General features: G+C 49.0%; 1 protein-coding gene across 1 annotated transcript in view; it reads right to left on the reverse strand.

Moving 5' to 3' along the window:
* DNAH8 (dynein axonemal heavy chain 8) overlaps nt 1-23,025 on the reverse strand; it is a 13,985,216-nt gene that overhangs the window by 359,210 nt on the left and 13,602,981 nt on the right. Inside the window, exon 91 of the mRNA XM_085610239.1 lies at nt 3,048-3,237. Within this exon, the coding sequence (XP_085466365.1) occupies nt 3,048-3,237 (190 nt within the window). The remainder of the gene's footprint in view (nt 1-3,047; nt 3,238-23,025) is intronic.

Raw genomic sequence — 23,025 nt, forward strand, 5'->3', positions numbered from 1 at the left:
GGAGCACCGAGATGCTCGAGTTACCTAGCCCAGAGGCTGCGGCTGCGTGGGGTTCAGCAAGATGTCGGGAGTCCTCGTTGTAGTCTCAGGAGCCTGAAAGAAGAAGTTGCTGGCAGGCGACCAGTGTCGATGTTCAGCGAGATCCAAGCCTGGATCGGTGATGAAGGGAACCTGAAAGCAGAGGGGACTCAGTTCTCAACCGCTAGCCAGCGATCGTGTGGGTACCAGGGAGGTACCGGATGAAGTCACCTCGACCAGGTGAGTGGATGACGTCGGACTCGGCTGTTCCTCGGACCAGGAGGCGCGGCGGCAACCAGGATGGAGGGCGAGCTGTCCCACGAAGGTGTCTGCTGTCGATGATGCTGGGCCCAGGAGTGGGGCAGCAGGTCTTGGCAGTGGCAAACCCACGCGGTGGAGTCAAGATGGCGTCTGGAGTGGACCAGGCGGGTCCGAGGTACTCCTCTGTTGAAGGGGAGCAAAAGCCAGTCTGGAGCAACCAGACCAGTGATGAAAGACTGTCGTGGTGCGTCGTGAAGAGGGCCACAAGCCGGTCGGCGAGTGGTCAGACAACGCGGTGAGCAGCAAGGAGCAGAAGGGCCCCCACGCAGATCTCGTGGATGCTGGGGAGGCAGACTTCGGTGCTGGAGCCGCTCAGGGTTAGGGCTTCTCAAACCCTAGGTGCACGCACTCGAGGGTCCCTCGGTGGGCGTGCTAGATAAGCGTCGTGCAGGTTCTGAAGATGGCCGGTCCCGCAGGTCTCGTCACACCTACGAATCTCAGCTGGGCTGACGATGTAGGTAGAGGTCAGAGATGGCAGGGAACCCGGGTCTTGTCGAGCTGGGCAGGCTTGATCCGTGGGAGAGACGTACAGCAAACCGCAAGCGCTTAGGTGGTGCCTGCTGGTGCAGGGTGGCTACTCCTTAGCCACAAGGGAGAGTATTCAGAAATAGTCAAGAGTTCCTTTCGTGGAAAGTAGTTCAAGATTCAGAATTATCCAATTTGGGAAGGGGACTCGCTCCTACCTTTATTCTAGGAAAAGGGGCTGGCCCGTGACTAGGTCCTACCTATGGGTGGGGCCAGGAGGGGGGTGGTTACACCCCTATCCTTTGTCCGGCTTCGCCCCAGCTCAGGGGCAGGGTTACCCCCGAAACTGGTTTGAGCCGGGCTATGCACAGTGAGCACCGGGGTGCCACTTGCAATCACCTTCCTTTCAGCCCTGCCTACCTGGGATACACAAACCCTGTCTGGGATGGTGCTAACACCGCCCTCGACAGGAAACCCTTTGTCCAAGCTCCCCTCGCTGGAAGGTCTCCCAGCAGCAGGAGGTCAGACTTGTATCTGGTGGCAGCATCCATTTTGTGATGCTGAGGCTTGAGTCAACTTTAACCGGGGTTCAAGGTTACTTCCATGTCGTGCCCCTCTAAAAGGGGGGAATGCTAACCCCGTCACCAGAATTGGCGAGGGGTTCGTATTCCAATTCGTATGACACCTTTACTCGACATGTGTGGGTGATGCGATGCCAGAGTTAGCAAGTAACCGCGAGGATTATAATGCATTTTAAGGTAGTTGGCACGCGTCACCATGGAACGGCTATTAGGACTTGGTTCCGCAAGCCGTCGACGGGCTCAGCTCGCGCCAGAGCACCGTCCCACATGATTCCCCGCACTCTGCCTTCAGGATTGATAAGGCCTGCCATAGGAGTGACTGATAGGAATCCATGTGTCCATTTTAGGGTTAGGTATAGGAATACTACACCTACAGCAACGGGTGATTACACCACCTTGCCCCAGCTGTCGTGCAGCCAGTTGTGTCAGATTTGGGCAGCCATTCAGGGGTGGAATAATACATGCTGCAGCCCCTGGTAGGCCCTGGGTACACCGATGCCCTGGATACCTGTGGTATGCTGATACAGGGACTGATAAGGCGGCCCAGTTCCAATTAGTGGATGCACCTAATGTACATGTGTGTTAATTTCGAGAGAGAACAGCTAGGCTGTGGGTCTGATTGGCAGGCCCACAGCCAGGGAAAGTCGTAAACCAATGAAGCAAAAAGCAAAAAATCTGGGTGATCATAGGATTGCAGACCCTACTCTCCTACACTACAAAAAAGAATAAAAAATCCGGATCCAGTCTGACGCCTCGGGGTAATTCTAAGGAAAGGAATCTATAACTAATAGTCTCTTTCAGATAACCATTTTTCCTCCCATAGGAACTCATGTTATACGATTTTGGGCCTAAAATTGTTGTGTTGAACTGTTGTTTTGTATAGGAAACACAGTAACTTTAGCTTAAGCCAAGAAAAGTCTTACTTACTTTGTATAGGTAAAATGTGCAGTGACCGTTATATAAGGGAAACCTTATATCCAAAGTGAAAGATGCAAGCGCCATTTCATGCAGATTGTGATGGCAGCTCTGCAGACACAGTTTGCATGGACTCCCATGGGTGGCATAATACATGCTGCAGCCTAAGGGAGACCCCTGGTGTACCAATTCCCTGGGTACCTCAGTACCATATACTAGGAACTTACAATGGTACCCTAATATGCTAATTGTGGGGTGTACAAAGTACTTACCATGGAATTTATTGAGAGAGCACTGCCACTGGGGTTCCGGTTAGCAGGATCCCAGTGAATTACAGTCAAAACACACTGACACCAGGCAAAAAGTGGGGGTATCTATGCCAGAAAGATCCTACTTTCCTACATGGTACACCCCCAGTCAAGCCCTTTGTTCTGCTATATCAAGAACAGTTGAAACCCCTAACACTAATAAAGCATCCTGGGGTGGTCGCAGATTCACCTTCACCACCTGTAAACTCTGGAACAAAATGCCCAGGCACCTTAGAGACCAGACCAATTACCTCAGTTTAAGGAAAAAACTCAAAACCTGGCTTTTTGCATCTCTGCCACTCAAATAGCTGAACATATTATGATTTCTAGCAGACAACAGCGCCAAGACGCCATCGGACAAATGTGCACTCTATAAACACTATTAATATCAATATCAATCTGGATCTAAGAAATATTAAACTCTCATAATAATACATACCTTGTGGATTGAAGAAACCAGTCATCCAAAACACATTTGGCCGTCCACCATATATCCAGGTGCTAAACTGATTGTTTCTCTCCAAGAACTCTGTGAACCAAAATCCAAGTGTTGAGGAATCCCAGGAGATCCTTTTCCACAGCTTTGGAATTCGGGCATCATACATGTTATCCAAGGCATCTCTCAAATTCTGAAAAGGGAATGTTAAATTCCATTTCAATCTGCATTTGCATTTTTTTGTATAACTCCTCTCCCATTCACACAGGCCAGGTGTCATGACACACAAATTACTGTATGTATGGTATTTATACAGCACAACTTAGGTAGGAAACAATAAAGCATAAATAAAGGGTAAAAGAAAGAAAGACACAAATATGAAATGAAAGAAGGAAAAGGCAATAGAGTAAAGAGGAGAGAAAGAAAGAAAAAAGTGAGAGGACGAAAGAGGGTGAAAGAAAATGAAATAGAAGAAATAAAAAAGAAAAAAGATGGAAAGAAAGGAGCTAAAGGGAACCAATAAGAAAAATGGAGAAAGAGAGAGAGACAAAGACAAAGAGAGAGAGACAAAGACAAAAAGAGAAAGCCAATACATAGAGAGAAAGGTATATTCAAAGAGATAAGGGGAAAATGGAGAAATCAAAGGAAGACACAGAAAGAAAGGAGAGAAATGAAGAGAAAAAAAGAAACAGAAACAGAAAGAAGAGAAGGAAAGACAATAGGAGAGAATGAATGGAGATCAAGAAAGAAGCAGAGAAAGATTGAGTAAGAGGAAAAAGAAGAATGAAGAATGGGCCAAAAGAAAGACAAAAGAAGGATTAAAGAACAGCAAAGACACAGCAATGAATGAAAGAAATAAATATAAAAGTAAAACATTAAAGGTAGAAGCGAAGCATAAGAAAGAAAGATCAAAAAAGACAAAGAGGGAAAAAAGGAAAGGAGAGAAGAACAAGTTACATACCTTCTGTAGCGCATTATCTGGTAGAGACTCCTTACCTTTGAATTTTCCAGGCGTCAGGCTGGATCTGGAATTTTTGCTCGAGCAATACCCTTGCGCACACCGTAGGGTGGCTCCATTCAGCTCCACATGACGTCGTCGGCATCGTTAGCATCGGTTATGATGTCGCAGTCACCTATATAGGTGTGACCCAGGTGCGCAGATATCAGTACTGGATATTTTTTCCACACCAAAGCCACGAAAGCCAAAGCGCAAAGCCACGAAGTAACTGACGTAGTCGTGTGCAAAACTAGGGCCCTGAAAAGGGGAGTAATCCTAGCCCTAACAAAATCAGTCCCTAAAGTGTGGAGGAATAGGTGGGGCTATAAGGAATCTGCAGCTAGATAGAGTCTCTACCAGATAATGCGTTACAGAAGGTAAGTAACTTGTTCATCTAATAGAGACTTCTAGCTGCAGATTCCTTACCTTTGAATTAGATACCCAAGCCATACCATCCCGACGGTGGGTTGCGGACCAATACCTCACACTAGGAAGTCCTGCAGGACCGGACAGGCAAAACACCCGTCCCTGCGGACCTGACTATCCAGGCAGTGTGCTTGGCAAACGTGTGCAAAGATGCAAATATTGCTGCCTGACAGATGTCCAGGACAGGGACACCCTGAGCCAAAGCCGTAGTCGCAGCAGTTCCCCTGGTGCAATGACCCCTTAATCCCTCAGAGGGCTGTGGCAAGGCATAGCAGATTTTACTGCAGAGAACGATCCAGCGAGAGATGGTCCTTTTCTTCACTGCACGGCCCGGCCCTTCTTAGCTCCTACATACCACACAAAGAGTTGGTCGTCCATCCGGAACTCTTTTGTGCGGTCAAGGTAGAATGACAACGCTCGTTTTGGGCCCAGATGGTGGAGACTCTCCTCTTCCTTAAAGGGTTGCGGGGGAGCAAATAAGGCAGGCAGCGGTATGGAGTGACCCAGATGGAATGGGGTCACAACCTTTGGCAAAATAGAAGCCCAGGTGCAAAGCACCACTTTGTCTGGAAAATACATCATATAAGGAGGCGTACAAGATAGAGCATGCAGCTCACTCACCCTCTGATTAGATGTAATCGGCACTAGAAAGGATGTCTTGATTGTAAGCCACCAGAGGGGACAGTTGTTTAAAGGCTCGAAGGAGCACATATAAGAAAAGTGAGGACCAAATTAAGGTCCCAGTGCAGCAAAGCACAAGTAACTTACCTTCGGTAACGATATATCTGTAAGAAACATTAGTTAGTTAGATTCCTTACCTTAGAATATCCCCAGGCGTCAGGCTGGATCCGGAAAGATTTTTCGTCAGCAGTACCCTTGCGCGTCGGTAGGCGTTGTCTGCGGCTCCACGCCCGTCGTCGGCATCATGATCGAGGGGATGATGTTGTCGGAGTACTTAGACACCGCTCTCGCGCGCTCACGTCAGTTCTGTACATAGCTTTCCGCGCCAGGAACGCAGAGCCATGCAAGAAACCGACACTGCTGCCATGAAACAAGGGCTCTGAAAGGAATGACCATAACCCTAGATATCGGTTCGCAGAACGCGGAGGATGGGTGGGGCGGTAAGGAATCTAACTAACTAATGTTTCTTACAGATATATTGTTACCGAAGGTAAGTAACTTGTGCATCTGAAAGAAACACGTTAGTTAGATTCCTTACCTTAGAATAGATACCCCAGCAATACCAACCCCGGTGGTGGGTCTGTGAACCAAGATCACACCAGGACGGCCTGGAGAACGGAACGGCCAAAGAAGTCGTCTCTCCGGACTTGGCTGTCCAGGCAGTAATGCTTGGCAAACGTGTGCAGCGAGGCCCACGTAGCTGCCTGACAAATGTTCTGCAGAGAGACTCCTCGTCCCAAGGCAGTAGTAGCCGCTGTGGCCCGAGTGGAATGGGCCCTCAGCCCCACAGGAGGATCCTTCTTCGCCAAGGAATAACAGACCTTAATGCACAAAACGACCCACCAAGAGATGGTGCGCTTGTGCACAGGCCGCCCCTTCTTAGCACCCACGTAGCCAACGAAGAGTTTGCTCTCCACCCGGAACTTTTTGTGCGATCCAGATAAAAGTAGAGTGCACGTTTTGGGTCCAGACGGTGGAGCCTCTCTTCCTCTTTCGAGGGATGCAGAGGCGGAAAGAAGGTGGGTAAGGTAACGGACTGTCAGATGTGAAAGGCAGTAACCACCTTAGGAAGAAAAGAAGGGCGAGTCCTCAGAACAACCTTGTCCTGATGAACAGAGAGGAAAGGAGGTTTAGAAGAAAGAGCTTGGAGCTCACTCACTCTTCTGGCAGAGGTGATGGCAACCAGGAAAGCAGTCTTGAGAGTCAGAAGATGAAGAGGACAGCTATGAAGTGGCTCAAAGGGAGCACACATCAGATAAGTTACCACCAGATCCCACTGAGGCATTACAAAGGGAACAGGAGGAAACATGTGAGAAATGCCTTTCAAGAATCTATTTACAACAGGGTACTTGAAAAGAGAAGGCTGATCAGGAAGCCTCAAGAAGGCTGAAACAGCTGAAAGATATCCCTTGATGGTGCCCAGAGCAGAGCCCTGCTGGGCCAGGGAAAGAAGAAAGAGGAGAACCTCAGAAAAAGGGGTGGAAAGGGGATCCACAGCCTTTGCTGTGCACCATGCCACAAATTTGTTCCACCTGCAGGCGTATACCGTCTTAGTGGAGGGACGCCTGGCTGTCAGAATGACATCACAGACTTCAGGATGCAGGTCAAATGGCATCCACTGCCGCCGCTCAATCTCCACGCATGGAGGTGGAGGCTAGACAGGTTCGAGTGGAGGACCGTCCACTGCTGCTGTGACAGAAGGTCCTCCTGAAGAGGCAGTCAAAACGGGGGATCAATTGACAGACTGAGTAGCTCGGGATACCAGTACCTTCGTGCCCAATCCGGAGCCACCAAGATGACTTGGGTCCGGACGCGCCTGATCTTCTTCAGCACTCTGGGCAGAAGTGGTATAGGCAGAAAGGCGTACAACAGACCGCAACACCACTCACGACGAAAGGCGTCCCCGAGCGAGTGCTGCCTTGGAAACTCCAACGCGCAGAACTGCTGACATTGTGCGTTCTCTTCGGTGGCGAATAGATCTAACCAAGGCTCTCCCCACTGCCGAAAGAGGCCTTGCGCCACGTCCGAGTTTAGACGCCATTCGTGATCCATCATGCACCGGCGGCTGAGTTCGCCTGCTCTGGCGTTCAGAGAGCCCGCCAGATGTTGAACCACCAGGGTGATGCCCTGATGTTCCAGCCATGTCCAGAGGCGCAGAGCCTACTGACAAAGGGTCCACGACCCCACCCCGCCCTGTCTGTTGCAATACCACATGGCGGTGGTGTTGTCCGTGAACACCTGCACCACACTTCCCTGGACAACGGGAAGGAATGTCTTCAGTGCAAGTCAGATCACCCTCAGCTCCAAAAGGTTGATATGGAGCCGAAACTCCGCCAGAGACCAGAGTCCTCTGATCTCCGCCTCCCCCATGTGGCCCCCCCATCCCAGGAGGGACGCATCCGTCACTACTACGTGCTCCGGTTGGGGTAGGGAGAGGGATCTGCCGCTGACCCATTCGCGGTCCGTGAGCCACCACTGCAACTGCTTTGCAGAGCCCTCCGAGATCAAGACATGGTCGGACAGGTTGCCCCGATGCTGGGCCCACTGAAACTTCAGGTCCTACTGCAGAGCCCGCATTCGCCACGTGGCATGATGCACTAACAGGATGCAGGAGGCCATCAGACCCAGAAGCCGCAGCACCAACCTGACCGAAACCCGGGATAGAGGCTGAAAGATGGGAATCGGAGCCTGAATATCCCGGACCCGCTGCTCCGGAGGATAAGCCCGGAACTGCGCCGAGTCCAGAACCGCTCCGATGAGGAGGAGCTTCTGGGAGGGACTCAGATGCTACTTCGGCACATTGATGGAGAACCCCAGCAAATGTAGGAGGTTGGCTGTAGTCTGGAGGTGGGAGACGACTTGCTGGGGTGAGCCCGCCTTCAACAACCAGTCTTCGACATAGGGGAAGACTGGAACCCCTGATCTGCGCAGATGAGCTGCGACCACCGCCATCACTTTCGTGAACACCCGAGGGGCACTGGTGAGTCCGAAGGGGAGCACGGTAAACTGAAAATGCCCCTGACCTACCGTGAACCGCAGGTGCAAGTCCAACGCTACCATCCAGTCTCCAGCGTCTAGGGCAGCCAGAACCTGAGCTAAGGTGAGCATCTTGAACCTCTCCCTCCGGAGGAAGGCGTTGACGCTCCTGAGGTCCAATATAGGGCCTAGGCCCCCTTTGCCCTTCTTGGGAACCAGAAAGTAGTGGAAATAACAACCACGGCCTACTTCTGGACCAGGAACGCGCTCGACGGCCCCTTTGGCCAAGAGGGCCGTAACTTCCTACCGTAGAAGATTCAAGTGATCCCCCGACCTGCGGTGGCACTGCAGTGGCATGGCTGGAGGGGTCGTCTCGAAGCGGAGGGAGTAGCCCCTTCGGACGATTTGCAGCACACACCTGTCCGAAGTGATGGAACGCCAGTGGAGCAGGTAATGGCGAACTCCGCCTCCCACTGGCGTGGAATAGGCCTGAAAGCACAGACTAGGAAGGCTTTGAGGTGGATGCTGCTGGGGTGGATGTGGATGGACCGGCACGTTGTCCCCCTGAAACGCCTCGGCGGAATCCACGTCCGCGACCGCGTGGAGGATGATTCTGCGGCCTGTGGCTAGGCGGACGTGAGGGGGCGCCCCTTCCTTGGCCACGAAAGGGGCAAAAAGTGGAAGTTTGCGGGCACGGGCCGAGAGACCCTAGGACTTGGCCCTGGCCCTGGAGTCCTTAAAACACTCCAGCGCACTGTCCACTTTGGCGACAAAGAGGTGATCGCCATCAAAGGGCATGTCCATGAGGGTGCTCTGGACATCCCCAGAAAAAGACGTGGACCGCAACTAGGCGTGACGACGAAGCACCACCGTGGACGACATTGCCCTGCCAAGCGAGTCCGTCGTGTCCAAACCACAGCGGATGGCATACTGCGCTGCGTCCCGCCCGTCGGCAAAAGCCTGGGCGAGCCGTGTCCGGGCCTCCTCCGGACACAGGGGCAGCACGTCCTCCACCGTATCCCACAGAGAGTGGGAGTAACGGTCCAAGAGACAAGCGGTGTTAATAGACCGCAGCCCTAAACTAAGAGAGGAGAACAGCTTTTTGCCAAACTGTTCCAGTCTCTTGGATTCCCGATCCGGGGGAGCGGACGGGAAGGAGGTCTGGGAAGTAGAGGCCTGGATAACCAGGCTCTCAGGGGTGGGGTGTTGAGACAGAAAACTGGGGTCGCCCGGAGCAGGGTGGTGGCGTCGGGCTACGTTCCGATCCATAGGAGGTACTGTGTGTGAGAAGTTGGCCTGGTATATGCTGCTCACTATTTCTAGTGATCACCCTGTACCATGCCAAGCAACCCTTATGGTGGTGGTTGAAGTCAACCTCGATAGACCAGCTATCCTAGTGGTAGCGTGGACAGTGCAGCCTTCAGGCTAAACTCTTGAGGGCATGTGAAGCCAGCTGTTTTACCATATGTAACCTCCTTGAATGCCAAATGAAAGGACACCACACAGATATATATTCAAAATATAGATGTATTTATTTACTAAAAGTATCCCCTATACCAGAGCTTTCCAAACTCTGTGTCGCGACACAGTACTGTGTCGCGACACAGTACTGTGTCGCCTGCCGTGCTTGGGTGTGTCGCGCAACGACGAGGAGACGCGCTCTATTCTTTCTTTCTAGGACCTACAGTGACGTAAGTGCGTGACGGACCTGTTTATTCAGGAGTAAGCATCGTCATCCGTATAATCTGTGTTCCTCTGTTTTCAGAGCTGTTAGTGTTTCCTTTCCGAAAACTGTCTCTACGAGGATCAGATGTAGGAGTGAGCAGGAGCTGCAGGGCACGGCGGGCCCGTACTGCTTTAATTTCATAGAGTCCGTTCCCCTAATTTCTGTTTTTTAAACATGCCTCCCCGACTCGAGAAATCACCACGGCCGATAGTTAAGGCTGGGCTTTGGGGACAGGCAGAACGGGCAGAGAAGACAAGGAAAGTGTCCAGTTCTCCCGCCGCTGGCAGCTGCACGCACCTCCCTCTCTTTGTTCCCCCTCTTCCCTCTCCTTCTGTCTCACGCCTCCTCATTTGGTGAAAATCGAGACTTCAAGAAACAGGTATTACCTACTCTTTGCTCCTTTCATTTATTTGCTCCCCTGTGAAATGGATCCAAAAAAGAAAAAGACTTTTGCTGGAAACGTCGTATTTCTGAAATTTTTCAGTTTTTAAGTGCAGCCTCGGGGTGTAGAGAAATAAAACATTCAAAATATGAATAACTAACTCAATCAAGACAGAGTGGTTGTAAGGTGGCCAGATTGATTTATTCACACATAAACCCATTAGCGCCACTTCACAGTGTTTGCCAGTGAAGCGCTACTTTTGTTTTCTCGACTCTCTTTGAACAGCATTGCTTTCCCTGGGTGGGAATGTGCACTATTCCTGGAGGTACTGAAATACCAGATTGATGGGTGAACTAGGAAACAAAATGTGTACAGCGGCTGTGTGTACACGAATGAGGGGCCATATTATCAAGGAACAGCGATAACATTATCGCCGCTTTAGCGGCAGGAAACTGCTGCTAAACCGGCGATAATGGGCTTGATAATATGACCTGGAGAATTCCCATATAAGCCCAGGTTCTGGTGTGAACCTGGGCCTCTATGGGAATTCACAAGGGCATATTATCAAGCCCATTATCGCCGGTTTAGCGGCAGCTTCCTGCCGCTAAAGCGGCGATAATGTTATCGCTGTTCCTTGATAATATGGTCTGTGGTCTTTTGAAGCCATACTGCTTATGTTTTGTTAGGATATAAGAAATGGGCATTAAAACGGGTCACTTCTGGGCGTCAAATGCGCAGTCCAGTCCGCTCCCAATTCCCGGCGCTCGGTACGAGTGGTAGCCCGGTGACAAGGAAGAATGGCGGGGAGTAGATGGTAAGGTTGTGTCATCTGCTGCAGCTGCCTCAAAATGTGCCCAATTACATTTTTTACTTTGAACGAGGTCTGTATGCTGCCGTAAAAACAGAGAAGGGCCCTGCAGAACCTATGTAACCTGGGTCCTCCAAAAGCTTCTGAGATGGCCGATTTATTGTAGCGAAGTAAAAAAACATTAAGACGGATATTGGAATACTAATTTGAAACCCATGGGAGCAAAGTTGAGAATCAGAAATGTATTAAAGCATTAAAGATAGTGGAAAAGTGTTATTTCAGCAGCCGCCTTCTTGAAACAGATGTATGGTTTATCATAACCTCACTTGAAACCTCTTTCCCTACCAGCATGCACAGCCCCTTAAGTTTCAGAAAGAGAAACTAAGATCGCCATTTTCCTTCAGTTCCCCTACAGTGCCTCTGCGCACTGAGCAGCGCAGAGAGTAAGGCCAGAGCAACGTTGGTAAAAGCAGGTAGCTTTTTTGCTGTCCAATCCTCTTCTATGAATTTGCTGTTTGTGCGTGCGTGATTCGGGCTTCCTTTCAGCACTGTGATAAAGTGACAAAAGGACCAAAGAGTTAAACGCAAGCCTAGTTTAAGTGTTGAGGCTGCTTCATTTGTTTTGTTTGTGTTCAATTATGTTTGAGACTGCTTAGCACTAGGTTTTGGCGTGTTTAGAGAAGAATTCTAAAGTGTGTGATAACATTTCAGGTTGTTTAAATTAGGGCTTACCTGCAGAGTTGAACAGGAGGTGAAACGTGTGATCTGATACAGAATACTACCTGAACCCTTCCTATTCCCTCATCCACACGCAATTTCCCACACGCCAAGACATTCCACACATACTACCACTCACCAAGAATCCTCGTCTAACACCATAACCAGCCTTACCACCAGAAAAGATCAGACCTTCCTACCCGCACCTCTCACAATTATAATTACTCTGCACAACCCAACACTACACAAACCCGTCCATCCACGATTCTCATGCTCACCTCTCAACAGCTCTCGTCAATCATTGAATTTAGAGCACTAAAACCAGACACACACTGTCCCCATCCCCTTTACTCATACCCATTCCAGGTTCAACAAATGCAAAAGATAAATACCAGTCACATACACTTCACATTCACAAAACTACATTCTAAACGTGAGTGTAGCTGAAAGGGTGGAATGCTAGACAGACACGTATGGCTCACAAAAATGTAATGGGGAGCGAATAGTACCTGAATGGTTTTGGTAATTTGTGAATTCTTTACAGATATTACTGCAAGCAACTATGCTGCAAGCTTTTCCCTATTAATAGCAATATTTCAAAGGCACAAGGATGACAAATGATTGCATTTGTCCCTGTCCCACTGGCCTTATGGCAGAACAAGTCTAATATGTTTCTGACTCTGCTGCAGCCCACAATAATCGAGCACCGTGACGTTGACGGGATGGGACAAATACATACAAAATGGGGACTTAATACATGGAGCTGAAAATGGGGGAAGAGAGTGCTGCATTGAATGCATTGTGATCACTGAAAAATAGCCTCGAATAGATAAAAGGAAGATACATGAAGACGCCACGTCAGAAGAGTAAGTAGCGGCGATACTGCATGCCAGTGAAACCCCATTTCCTCCTGATAAAAATGATGAAGATGTCTGACATGCTGCCCGGCTGTGTCCCTTTAAAAACAAAATTTGAATACTACTGTGACTTTCATTTTAAAAGGGCAGGGCCTTCTCTATTTAGCACCCCCCCCGTTCCCCTAATTTTGGAACCTACTATTTTACAAATTGCATCTTAGCTAATCCTTCATAGGCTTTAAAAAGGAACTTCAGACTTACTTATTTTAGGAGTATCACATTTTGTATGCCCCGCGCCTAAAGCCCCTTCGGAGTACTATGGGCCTGAGTAAAGCAGGCAGTCAGACAACACTGAATGCACAAGAGCATTACGTGGCAGAATGAATGCAATTATGCATAGGGCGACAGTGGAGCAGTCAGTAAGCAGCCTGAAGTCTTTAACCAGCAGGACGTAATTACGAGGGTAAAGTAACACGTGGGACTTTTTTTGGTACTTTACCAGACAGTACTTTACCAAGTAGGTATTTTTTCAATGTCATAATATTTATGCCATTAAAAAGGGGGCGGTTTAAGGGTTCAGGTGGTGGGACGAGTAAGGTTTCAGTGTCGTAAGGGTTATAAGGAGTGTTTAGGGTTCATGTATGGATGAGGGTAAGGGGTATTTAGGGGTTTTAAAGGGTTTAGGGATCGATAGGGGTATCCGACCTTCAGAAAGCTTTCTGCGAAGTAGTCTGTAATCAAGTTCACATTTTAAACAAGCCACAGGTGGTAGCTCAGCGTTCTAGTGTTAAATGTTAATAATCTGCCTGCTGCACAACTGTCTGATTTGTTTTCTCATTCTTAGAAATGCAGACATGCAAAGGGGGGTCAGGTGTTTTTTTTTTTAAGAATGGGGTTGCCAAATGTGGAATGTGGGCTGCGCAATTTGCCTTGATAAAAAGAAAACAGCTGTTTCGTTTTTGGGATATGAGAAATCATAATTTTATATTTCTGCTTTTTATCGCATTTTAGGGCTCTGTAAACAAAGAAGCAGTCGCGGCTGCTGCCTGGAAGCAGCAGTGGGGCGGGTGGGGTGGGGGGAAGGGGTGGGAACCACCGGTTTAAATTAATCACTGCTCTTTTCCCTATCTCCATCCTCACTCATCTGTACTTCTATCACCTGGTCTCCTTTCTATCGCTTCATGTCTCTTCCCCTCGTGCCTTTCACTCAGTCTTATCGCCTCCCTCCCTCTCATATTTTCATCCTCGTTCGTTCTAAACCTAAACTCTCTTCTTTGTTTCTCTTTCTGTTCATTCTATATCTTTCCTCTCATATCCATCACTAGTCTTCTTGTTTCTCTCCATCTTCCACCGTCTTCCACTTCTTTGTTCTTTCCCTGCCATCCTTATTTCTGGTTCTTCACTATCTCCTTTGCTCATTCTGATCTCCCTTTCTTTTTCTGACACTTTTTTCTCTTTTTTCAACCTTTCCTTTCACTAATTTTCTCTCATATGTCATTTTTGATAAATGAGAGCAAACTATCTTATAAATTGGTCTCAGTTTTCCAAAATGGGCTTTCCCCCTTCTAGTGTGAACTGGCTTGGGTGTGATCATCGTCACTTGCCACAATGTTGGCCTGGTAGATTGTTTTCCAAAGGCTTCTTTTTGTTCTAGATCTGGTAGTGTACATTTCTCATCCAACTTGTTTAAAGGGTTGGCTGTGCGTGCACCCGCCCTTTTTGTGCCGTAAATCACTGGGGCATGTGTCAATGTGTGCATGATTTTATTCTTGTTTCAGGCACAAACCTAACCTTACACCCAGTTTTGCCAGTCACTGTCTTTGTTAGAACAGATTTACAATTGCTTTATTAACCTTTGCTTGAAAATGCACCATTTGCCCACTATTTTTTCAAACTTTTCTCGGGGGGAGAACCCCCCCGAACCCACCTTAAGTGGTTCGGGCTCGCTCGCTTCGCTCTCTCGCATTACCGTGTCACTAGGTCGCGATTGTCTAAAAGGTGTGTCACCAACATGAAAAGTTTGGAAAGCTGTGCCCTATACTCTTTATGAGCACAGAAGCACATTTGTTAAAACAAGGCAATGTTTAAATATACAAAAGTTGCACAATTATGGATGGGCCCGGGTGGCCCGCTAAACCATATACTAAAATAGTGGTATAAGAACCACGTATAGAAAAGTAAGAAGGCCTAGGGCCTTTAGAATTGCTGGGACTACAAGGAGCTAACAGTAGTTAGTGACCAGGAGGCCCACAGGATGCGTGTGCAGTGCTGAAAGTTACACGCGTGCACCTATTGGATTCAATGGGTGCGTAAAAGTCACAAAGTTAAAGCAAAGGGAGTCTTCCGGATGGACCAGAACCTAACAACTGGAAACCTAGACACTAGAGATGTTTCCCTACACAGGAGCACCGGAGTGCCAGCGTTACCTCACCCACAGGAAGCGGGTGCCTAGGTGTCAAAGTGCATCGGGTTTCGTCGTGCAGGTCTATGGAGCCTGAAGATGAAGACGCTGCAGGCGGCCAGGCGAGAAGAGTTCCGGTGGATCCAAGGGTGGATGTGAAGAGTAGAAGACCTGCAAGCAGAGGGGACAATGTTCAGAGTCACTAGCCAGTGACCGGCGTGGAACCAGGAAGGAACCAGGCGTTGTCGGGTGCCAACAGGTGAAAAAGTGAAGCTTGTCTCCGCAGTCACGTGGAAGTGGAGATGTCGACGACGTCCAGGAGTCACTCACAAGCTGTCCCACGAAGGCTCTAGCTGATGGCGGTGTCGGCTTCTCGATAGGAGCAAACAGGCCTTGGCTAATGCAAGCCACGCAGGAGTCGATGAAAGCTTGGTGCTCTAACCAGCAAGGTCAAAGGGGCTGCTCCTTTTCACAGGAGCAAGGGCCAGTCTGGAGCAACCAGACCAGCAGTGTTGTTTGTAGGTTTCGTCGCCAAGATGGCCACTAGTCAATGGGCCAGTAACCGGGATGATGCGTCGAGTGGCAAAAAGCAAAAGGGCCCCACGCAGATCTCGTGGATGCTGAAGGACTGGTCTTTGGTGCAAATGCTGCTCGGCGTTGGGGCTTCTCAGGGCCCTATGCGCAGCGATGAGGATGCCTCGGTTGCTGCGCAGTCAGCTTGTTGTGGACGTTTCAAGATGGCCGGTCCCACGTCTCTCGGTGCCTCCACGGGTCTCTTCTTTGCAGGGACTGTGGATTGGGCTCTGAGATGTCTGGGAGTCTGGGTCTTGTCAGGCTCTGGGCTCGGTCTCCGGCGGGAGGCGGCGGCAAAGCAGTCGTTGAGTTGCTGGATGGTGCCTGTGTTCACAGGGTGGTCACTCCTTGACCACAAGGGAGATTCTCTTCAGTCTTCTGTGCAGCAGAACGTCGAAGTCCAGTGATTCTTCTTCTTCAAGTCGAGTTTCAGGATGATCTGAAGTCCTGGGACACAGCTCCTACTCTTATTCCAAATCTAGGGGCTGGATTACCTGCTAGGTCCCTCCTCTGGGTGGGACCAGGAGGGGGGTGGTTACACCCCCTCTCCTTTGTTCAGTTTCGCTCCATGGCTGGGGCTGGAGAGCCCCAGCTCCGGTTTGAACTGGCATATGCACAGGGACACCTTGTGTGCCCCAGGCATGTCTCAATCTATTCAGCCCTCCCTAACCCACTACACAAAATCCTGTCTGGGGTGGTGCAAGCACCTCCCCTGACAGGAAACCCTTTGTCCAAACCTCCCAAGCTGGAAGGACTCCCAGCAGCAGGAGGGCAGACTTGTGTCTGTGGTGGCAGCATCCATTTTGTGATGCTGAGGCTCTTTCTAACTTTACCCGGGTTTCAGGTTAGGTACATGTCGTGTCCCTCTAGAAGGGTGGAATGCTACCCCCGTCGCCAGAATTGGCGAGGGGGTAGTATTCCAACTCGTATGACACCTTACTCGACATGTTTTGATAAAGCCAAACCAGAGTTAGCATTTGACCGCGAGGTTCATAATGCACTTAAGAGTATATGGTATGGCAATGTCATGGAAACAGCTAAAGGACGTTGTTCCGAAAGCTGCAGACAGGCTCAGCTCATGCCAGAGCACCATCTCAAATGAAACCAAGCACTCTGCCTCCAGGATTGTTAAGGCCTGCCATAGGAGTGACTTATAGGTTACCATGTTTCCATATATGTTAGATATAGATATACTATATCTAAGTAAGAGGTGATTACACCAACTTACCCCAGCTGAGTGATCAGCCAGTTGTGTCAAATAGTGAGGCCAGGCCAGGGGTGGCATAATACATGCTGCAGCCCCTGGTAGGCCTTGGATACACCTATGCCCTGGGTACCTGGGGTACACTGCTACAGGGTCTAATAAGGTGAACCAGTTCCAATTGGTAATGCACCTAGTGTGCATTGGCATTAATTTAGGGAGAGAACAGCAGGGCTGTGGGTCTGATTAGCAGGCCCACAGCCACACTAAGTCATAAAACCAGAGAAGCAAGAGCAAAAATTTGGGGTGACCATAGGATAGCAGACCCTACTCTCCTACACAACCCCCCCCCCCAAATGCAGGGACATTAGACTAACCTTGACCAGTTGTGTCTTCATGTTCTAAGTGGAAGTACCGGGAGAGACCATCTGCATTACCATGGTCAGTCCCTGGGCGGTGCTCCACTGTAAAGTCCATCCCCTGTAGGGAAATGGACCACCTGAGTAGTTTGGGGTTTTCACCCTTCATCTGATTTAGCCATAAGAGGGGCTTATGGTCGGTCTGAATCTTGAAGTGAGTTCCAAATAAGTATGGTCTCAACTTCTTCAGGGCCCACACCACAGCAAAGGCCTCCCTCTCAATAGCTGACCAACGTTTCTCTCAAGGGGTCAGCCTTCTGCTAATAAAAGCAATGGGCTGGTCTTGACCATCTACATTAAGTTGTGAAAGCACAGCTCCCACCCCCAACTCAGAAGCATCTGTTTGGACAATAAACTCTTTGGAGTAGTCAGGACTCTTCAGGATAGGTGCAGAGCACATGGCCATCTTCAGGTCATCAAATGCCTTTTGACAGTTTACTGTCCACTGAACCTTTTTGGGCATCTTCTTGGATGTCAGATCATTAAGAGGAGTCACTATGGACCCATAGTTCTTAACAAACTTCCTGTAGTACCCAGTTAGGCCTAAGAAAGCTCTGACCTGAGTCTGGGTAGTTGGAGGGGACCAGTCCTTGATGGTCTGGATCTTACTCTCCAGTGGTTGAACCTGGCCTCCACCTACAAGGTGGCCCAAGTATACAACTTTACTCTGCCCTATCTGGCATTTAGTAGCCTTGATAGTGAGGCCTGCCTTTTGCAGGGCCTCTAGTACTTTTGTCAGGTGGACCAGGTGATCCTCCCAGGTGGAGCTAAAGACAGCAATATCATCTAGATATGCTGCACAGAAGTAATCCAACCCAGTGAGGACTTGGTTCACCAACCTTTGAAAAGTGGCAGGTGCATTCTTCAGACCAAAGGGCATCACCACAAATTGGTAATGACCTCCTGGGGTTGAGAATGCTGTTTTGGCCTTAGACTCCTCAGCTAACCCAGCTATCAAATCAAACGTGCTCAAAAACTTGGCAGAAGCCAGTCTATCTATGAGCTCATCTGCCCTTGGAATTGGGTGTGCATCTGTCCTGGTGACGGCATTGAGTCCTCTGTAATCCACACAGAACCTCATTTCTCTCTTTCCATCTTGTGTGTGAGGTTTGGGGACCAGAACCACTGGGCTAGCCTAGGGGCTCTCTGAAGGCTCAATGACACCTAACTCCAGCATTTTCTGTACCTCAGTCTTTATACAGTCCCTGACATGGTCAGGTTGCCTGTAAATCTTGCTTTTCACAGGAAGACAGTCACCAGTGTCCACCACATGGGTACACCAGTTAGTCTGACTGGGTGTCAAGGAGAACATATGTCGATATGACTGTAAAACTTGTCTGCAGTCATTTTGCTGATGTTCAGTGAGGCTGCCACCTAAGGCCACACCATCAACTGAGCCATCTTCAGGGTTCTGAGACAACAGGTCTGGGAGAGGGTCACTCTCTTCCTCCTGCCCCTCATCTGTAGCCATGAGCAAGCCCAAGCCTGCCCTGTCAACATATGCCTTGAGTCTGTTGACATGGAGCACCCTGTGGGGGCTCCTGGGAGTTCCTAGGTCTACCAAGTAGGTAACCTCTCCCTTCTTTTCAACAATTGTATGGGGTCCAGACCATTTGTCTTGGAGTGCTGCTGGGGCCACTGGCTCCAACACCCATACCTTCTGTCCTGGCTGGTACTCAGTCAAAACAGCCTTTTGGTCATGCCAAGCTTTCTGTAATTCTTGGCTTGCCTCCAGGTTTTTAGATGCCTTCTCCTTGTACTCAGCCATCCGGGAGCGGAGACCAAGTACATAGTCCACTATGTCTTGCTTAGGCTTTTTGAGAGGCAACTCCCATCCTTCCCTCACCAGATATAGGGGTCCTCTTACAGGGTGCCCAAATAGCAATTCAAAGGGGCTGTAGCCAACTCCTTTTTGTGGGACCTCTCTGTAAGCAAACAGAAGGCAGGGTAGAAGGATGTCCCATCTTCGCCTTAGCTTCTCAGGTAACCCTTTGATCATACCCTTTAGGGTCTTGTTGAATCTCTCAACAAGCCCATTGCATTGTGGATGGTAAGGAGTGGTGAACTTGTAGTTGAAACCACATTCCTTCCACATAGCTGTTAAGTATCCTGACATGAAGTTGGCACCTCTGTCAGATACTACCTCCTTAGGAAACCCCACTCTGGAGAAAACTCCAAGTAAGGCCCTGGCCACAACAGGAGCTGTTGTGGTCCTAAGGGGAATTGCCTCTGGATACCTGGTGGCATGATCCACTACCACCAGTATAAATCTGTGCCCAGATGCTGTGGGGGGATCCATTGGACCCACAATATCAATCCCCACTCTTTCAAAGGGAACCCCCACCACAGGTATTGGTATTAGGGGGGCCTTTGTTGTGCCACCTGATTTGCCACTGGCTTGGCAGGTTACACAGGAGCGACAAAACTCCTTGGTATCTTCATTCATGTGAGGCCAGTGAAAGTGAGGGACAAGCCTGTCCCAAGTCTTGTTCTGGCCTAAGTGTCCTGCTAAAGGAATATCATGGGCCAAGGTAAGAAGAAAGCCCCTAAATTGCAGAGGTATAACCAACCTCCTGGTTGCACCAGGTTTTGGGTCTCTAGCCTCTGAATAAAGGAGTCCATCATCCCAATATACGTTATGGGTACCTTGAGCATTCCCAGCAGCCTCAGCAGTGGCTTGCTGTCTAAGGGGTTCAAGGGAAGAACAGTCTAACTGAGCCTGCCTTAAGTCAGCCCTAGAAGGTCCCCCTGTCCCCAGAAACTCAACCTGGTCAGGTTCAAGCTCTTCAGTGACAGTTCCTTCAGGAGTCTCAAAATTAGTTTCCTGAGAAGACTGATCTTCACTTTCAGGCAGGAGGGAAGGCACAGCCTTAACCCTAATGTTCTTCTTCTTGGTAGGTACTTGGTCCATTGTTCCAGGCTCCAAGACCTGAGGTTCAGTGAGGCACTTTTTGGCCTGTGACCTGGTCACAGCAAGGACATGTGATGAAATCCCTAACATCTCTGCATGAGTCCTGTACTCCACTTCTGACCATAGAGAGGATTCTAGGTCATTGCCCAACAGACATTCAACTGGAAGGTCTGCACTTACCACAACCTTTTTGAGGCCAGTTACCCCTCCCCAGGAGAAATTAACAATTGCCACACTATATGCAGTAGAGACAATGCTGGCGTTGGTCACTAGGTAATTATCACCTAGCACTATCTGACCAGGGTCCACAAAGCCAGGTGTCACCATTGTGACACTGGCACAAGTGTCCCTGTATGCTTGAGCCACTTTATTGTTGATTAAAGGTGTCTGTCTGTACTTGCCTAGATTACTAGGACCCACAGTAGTGGACAAATCCATGTCCACATCACAAACCAGAACAGCCTGTGTAGGGGTTCTGACTAGGCCAGAATCTCCCTCAGTACCCAAGGTTAACCCCACTACTCCCTTAGCCTGAGGACCAACACTGCCAACTGTACTAGGGGGTGCAGGTGCCTTAGGGGCGGCAGTGATGGGGGCTCCAGTTTTCTTACACTCACTGGTCCAGTGAGAGGTGTTTTTACAGACATTACACCATGGCTTTTTCTGACCTTCTTTCTTCGTCTTCTTAGAGGTTTGGGACCCACCCTCATTATTCTGTTGAGGGCCTGGAGAAGACTTCTGGTCTTTAGGTTTCGGTTCCCCTCCCTTTTGGTCTGCCTTCTTTTGGTCACCACCCTGGTTCTGGTTCTTTTGCTTAACCCTGGTTCTAACCCATTTGTCTGCCTTCTTTCCCAATTCTTGGGGAGAGGTCAGATCTGAGTCAATCAGGTGTTGATGCAACTGCTGGTTCTGACAATTATTTAAGATTTGCTCTCTCATAATTAGATTATACAATCCTGTGTAATCTGCAACCTTACTTCCCAGCAACCAGCCCTCCAGAGCCTCAGTGGCACACTCAACAAATTCAGACCAGTCCTGAGTCTGTGTCTTCTGGGTGTCTCTGAACATTAACCTGTACTGTTCAGTGGTTAAGCCTAACCCATCAATCAGAGCACTCTTCAGGACCAGGTAGTTTCTAGCATCCTCATCACTAACTGTGAGGAGCTTTTCTCTGCCTCTACCTTCAAAGGAGAGCCACAAGATTGCTGCCCACTGCTCCTGAGGGACCTGCTGTACTCTGCAGGCCCTCTCAAGGGCAGTTATCCATTTGTGGATGTCATCCCCAGCTTTGTAGGGGGGCACAATCTTACTCAGGTGTCTATTGTCATAGGACCTGTCTTTATCCTTAGGGATATTGCTGCCACCAGTGGAGTCTAATCCACTCTCTCTAGACTGTCTTGCTCTAGCAAGTTTCTCCTTCGCCAAGGCAACCTCTAGTTCTTGCCTTTGGATCCTAAGTTCAGCCTCTCTCATCTTGGGTTCATGCTCTCTTCTCTGAGAGGAAGTCATCCTTTTCTGATCAGAGGCAATGGAGCCTTTAGAGCCATTGGAATGGTCAGATCCACTTGAGCTGGATCTTCTCACCCTCTGTCCCTGGTTAAGCCTGCTTGGGGGTCTGTAGGGAGGTATCCCATGTCCAGTCCCATGTAAGCTTAAGTTGGCCTGGCTAAATCTCCTGACTGGCACCTGGCCATTTCTACCATCATCTGAATCATCTTCCCCCTCATCTTCATCATCTTCCTCTTGAGTGTTAGGGACAGGGGCATCAGTATTATCATCTTCAGATGGGTGACCTCCATCTCCAGACCCTGTGTAGGGACTGAGTCAGGGGCCCTTAGAGTATCAGAGTGATCTAATAGCTCTAGGAGTTGGGCTATAGTAGGGTTTTGACCCTGCTTAATACTTCTGGTGTTACACAGTTGTCTTAACTCCTGATAGTTTAACATAGAATATTTGGATGGTGCCCTTTGAGGGTTACTCTCAACAGCTGGAAGCCCAGTGGCTCCTGCTGCTCCAGCCATTCTCTTAGTGAGGTGGATGTGTTGCAATCTACCTACACTGGTGTTTTCCTACTGGACCTTCTCTAGTTAGTTGTAGTCAGGGTGTGCTACTCCCTTTGCTCTACAACAACTAAGTTCAGTAGAACTTATGTATACTAGTCTTGTTTTATATGTACCTAAAGGTACCTGTATGATCTTTCAAATGATATTTTCAAAGATTACAATTGGTAAAACACAGCAAGCTCAAATCCCAACCGCTGCTCATCAATGTGAGAAGTTGGCCTGGTATATGCTGCTCACTATTTCTAGTGATCACCCTGTACCATGCCAAGCAACCCTTATGGTGGTGGTTGAAGTCAACCTAGATAGACCAGCTATCCTAGTGGTAGCGTGGACAGTGCAGCCTTCGGGCTAAACTCTTGAGGGCATGTGAAGCCAGCTGTTTTACCATATGTAACCTCCTTGAATGCCAAATGAAAGGACACCACACAGATATATATTCAAAATATATATGTATTTATTTACTAAAAGTATCCCCTATACTCTTTATGAGCACAGAAGCACATTCGTTAAAACAAGGCAATGTTTAAATATACAAAGGTTGAACAATTATGGATGGGCCCGGGTGGCCCGCTAAACCATATACTAAAATAGTGGTATAAGAACCACGTATAGAAAAGTAAGAAGGCCTAGGGCCTTTAGAATTGCTGGGACTACAAGGAGCTAACAGTAGTTAGTGACCAGGAGGCCCACAGGATGCGTGTGCAGTGCTGAAAGTTACATGCGTGCACCTATTGGATTCAATGGGTGCGTAAAAGTCACAAAGTTAAAGCAAAGGGAGTCTTCCGGATGGACCAGAACCTAACAACTGGAAACCTAGACACTAGAGATGTTTCCCTACACCGG

This window comes from Triturus cristatus, chromosome 6 (genome assembly GCF_964204655.1).
Source record: "Triturus cristatus chromosome 6, aTriCri1.1, whole genome shotgun sequence".
Lineage (NCBI taxonomy): Eukaryota > Metazoa > Chordata > Amphibia > Caudata > Salamandridae > Triturus > Triturus cristatus.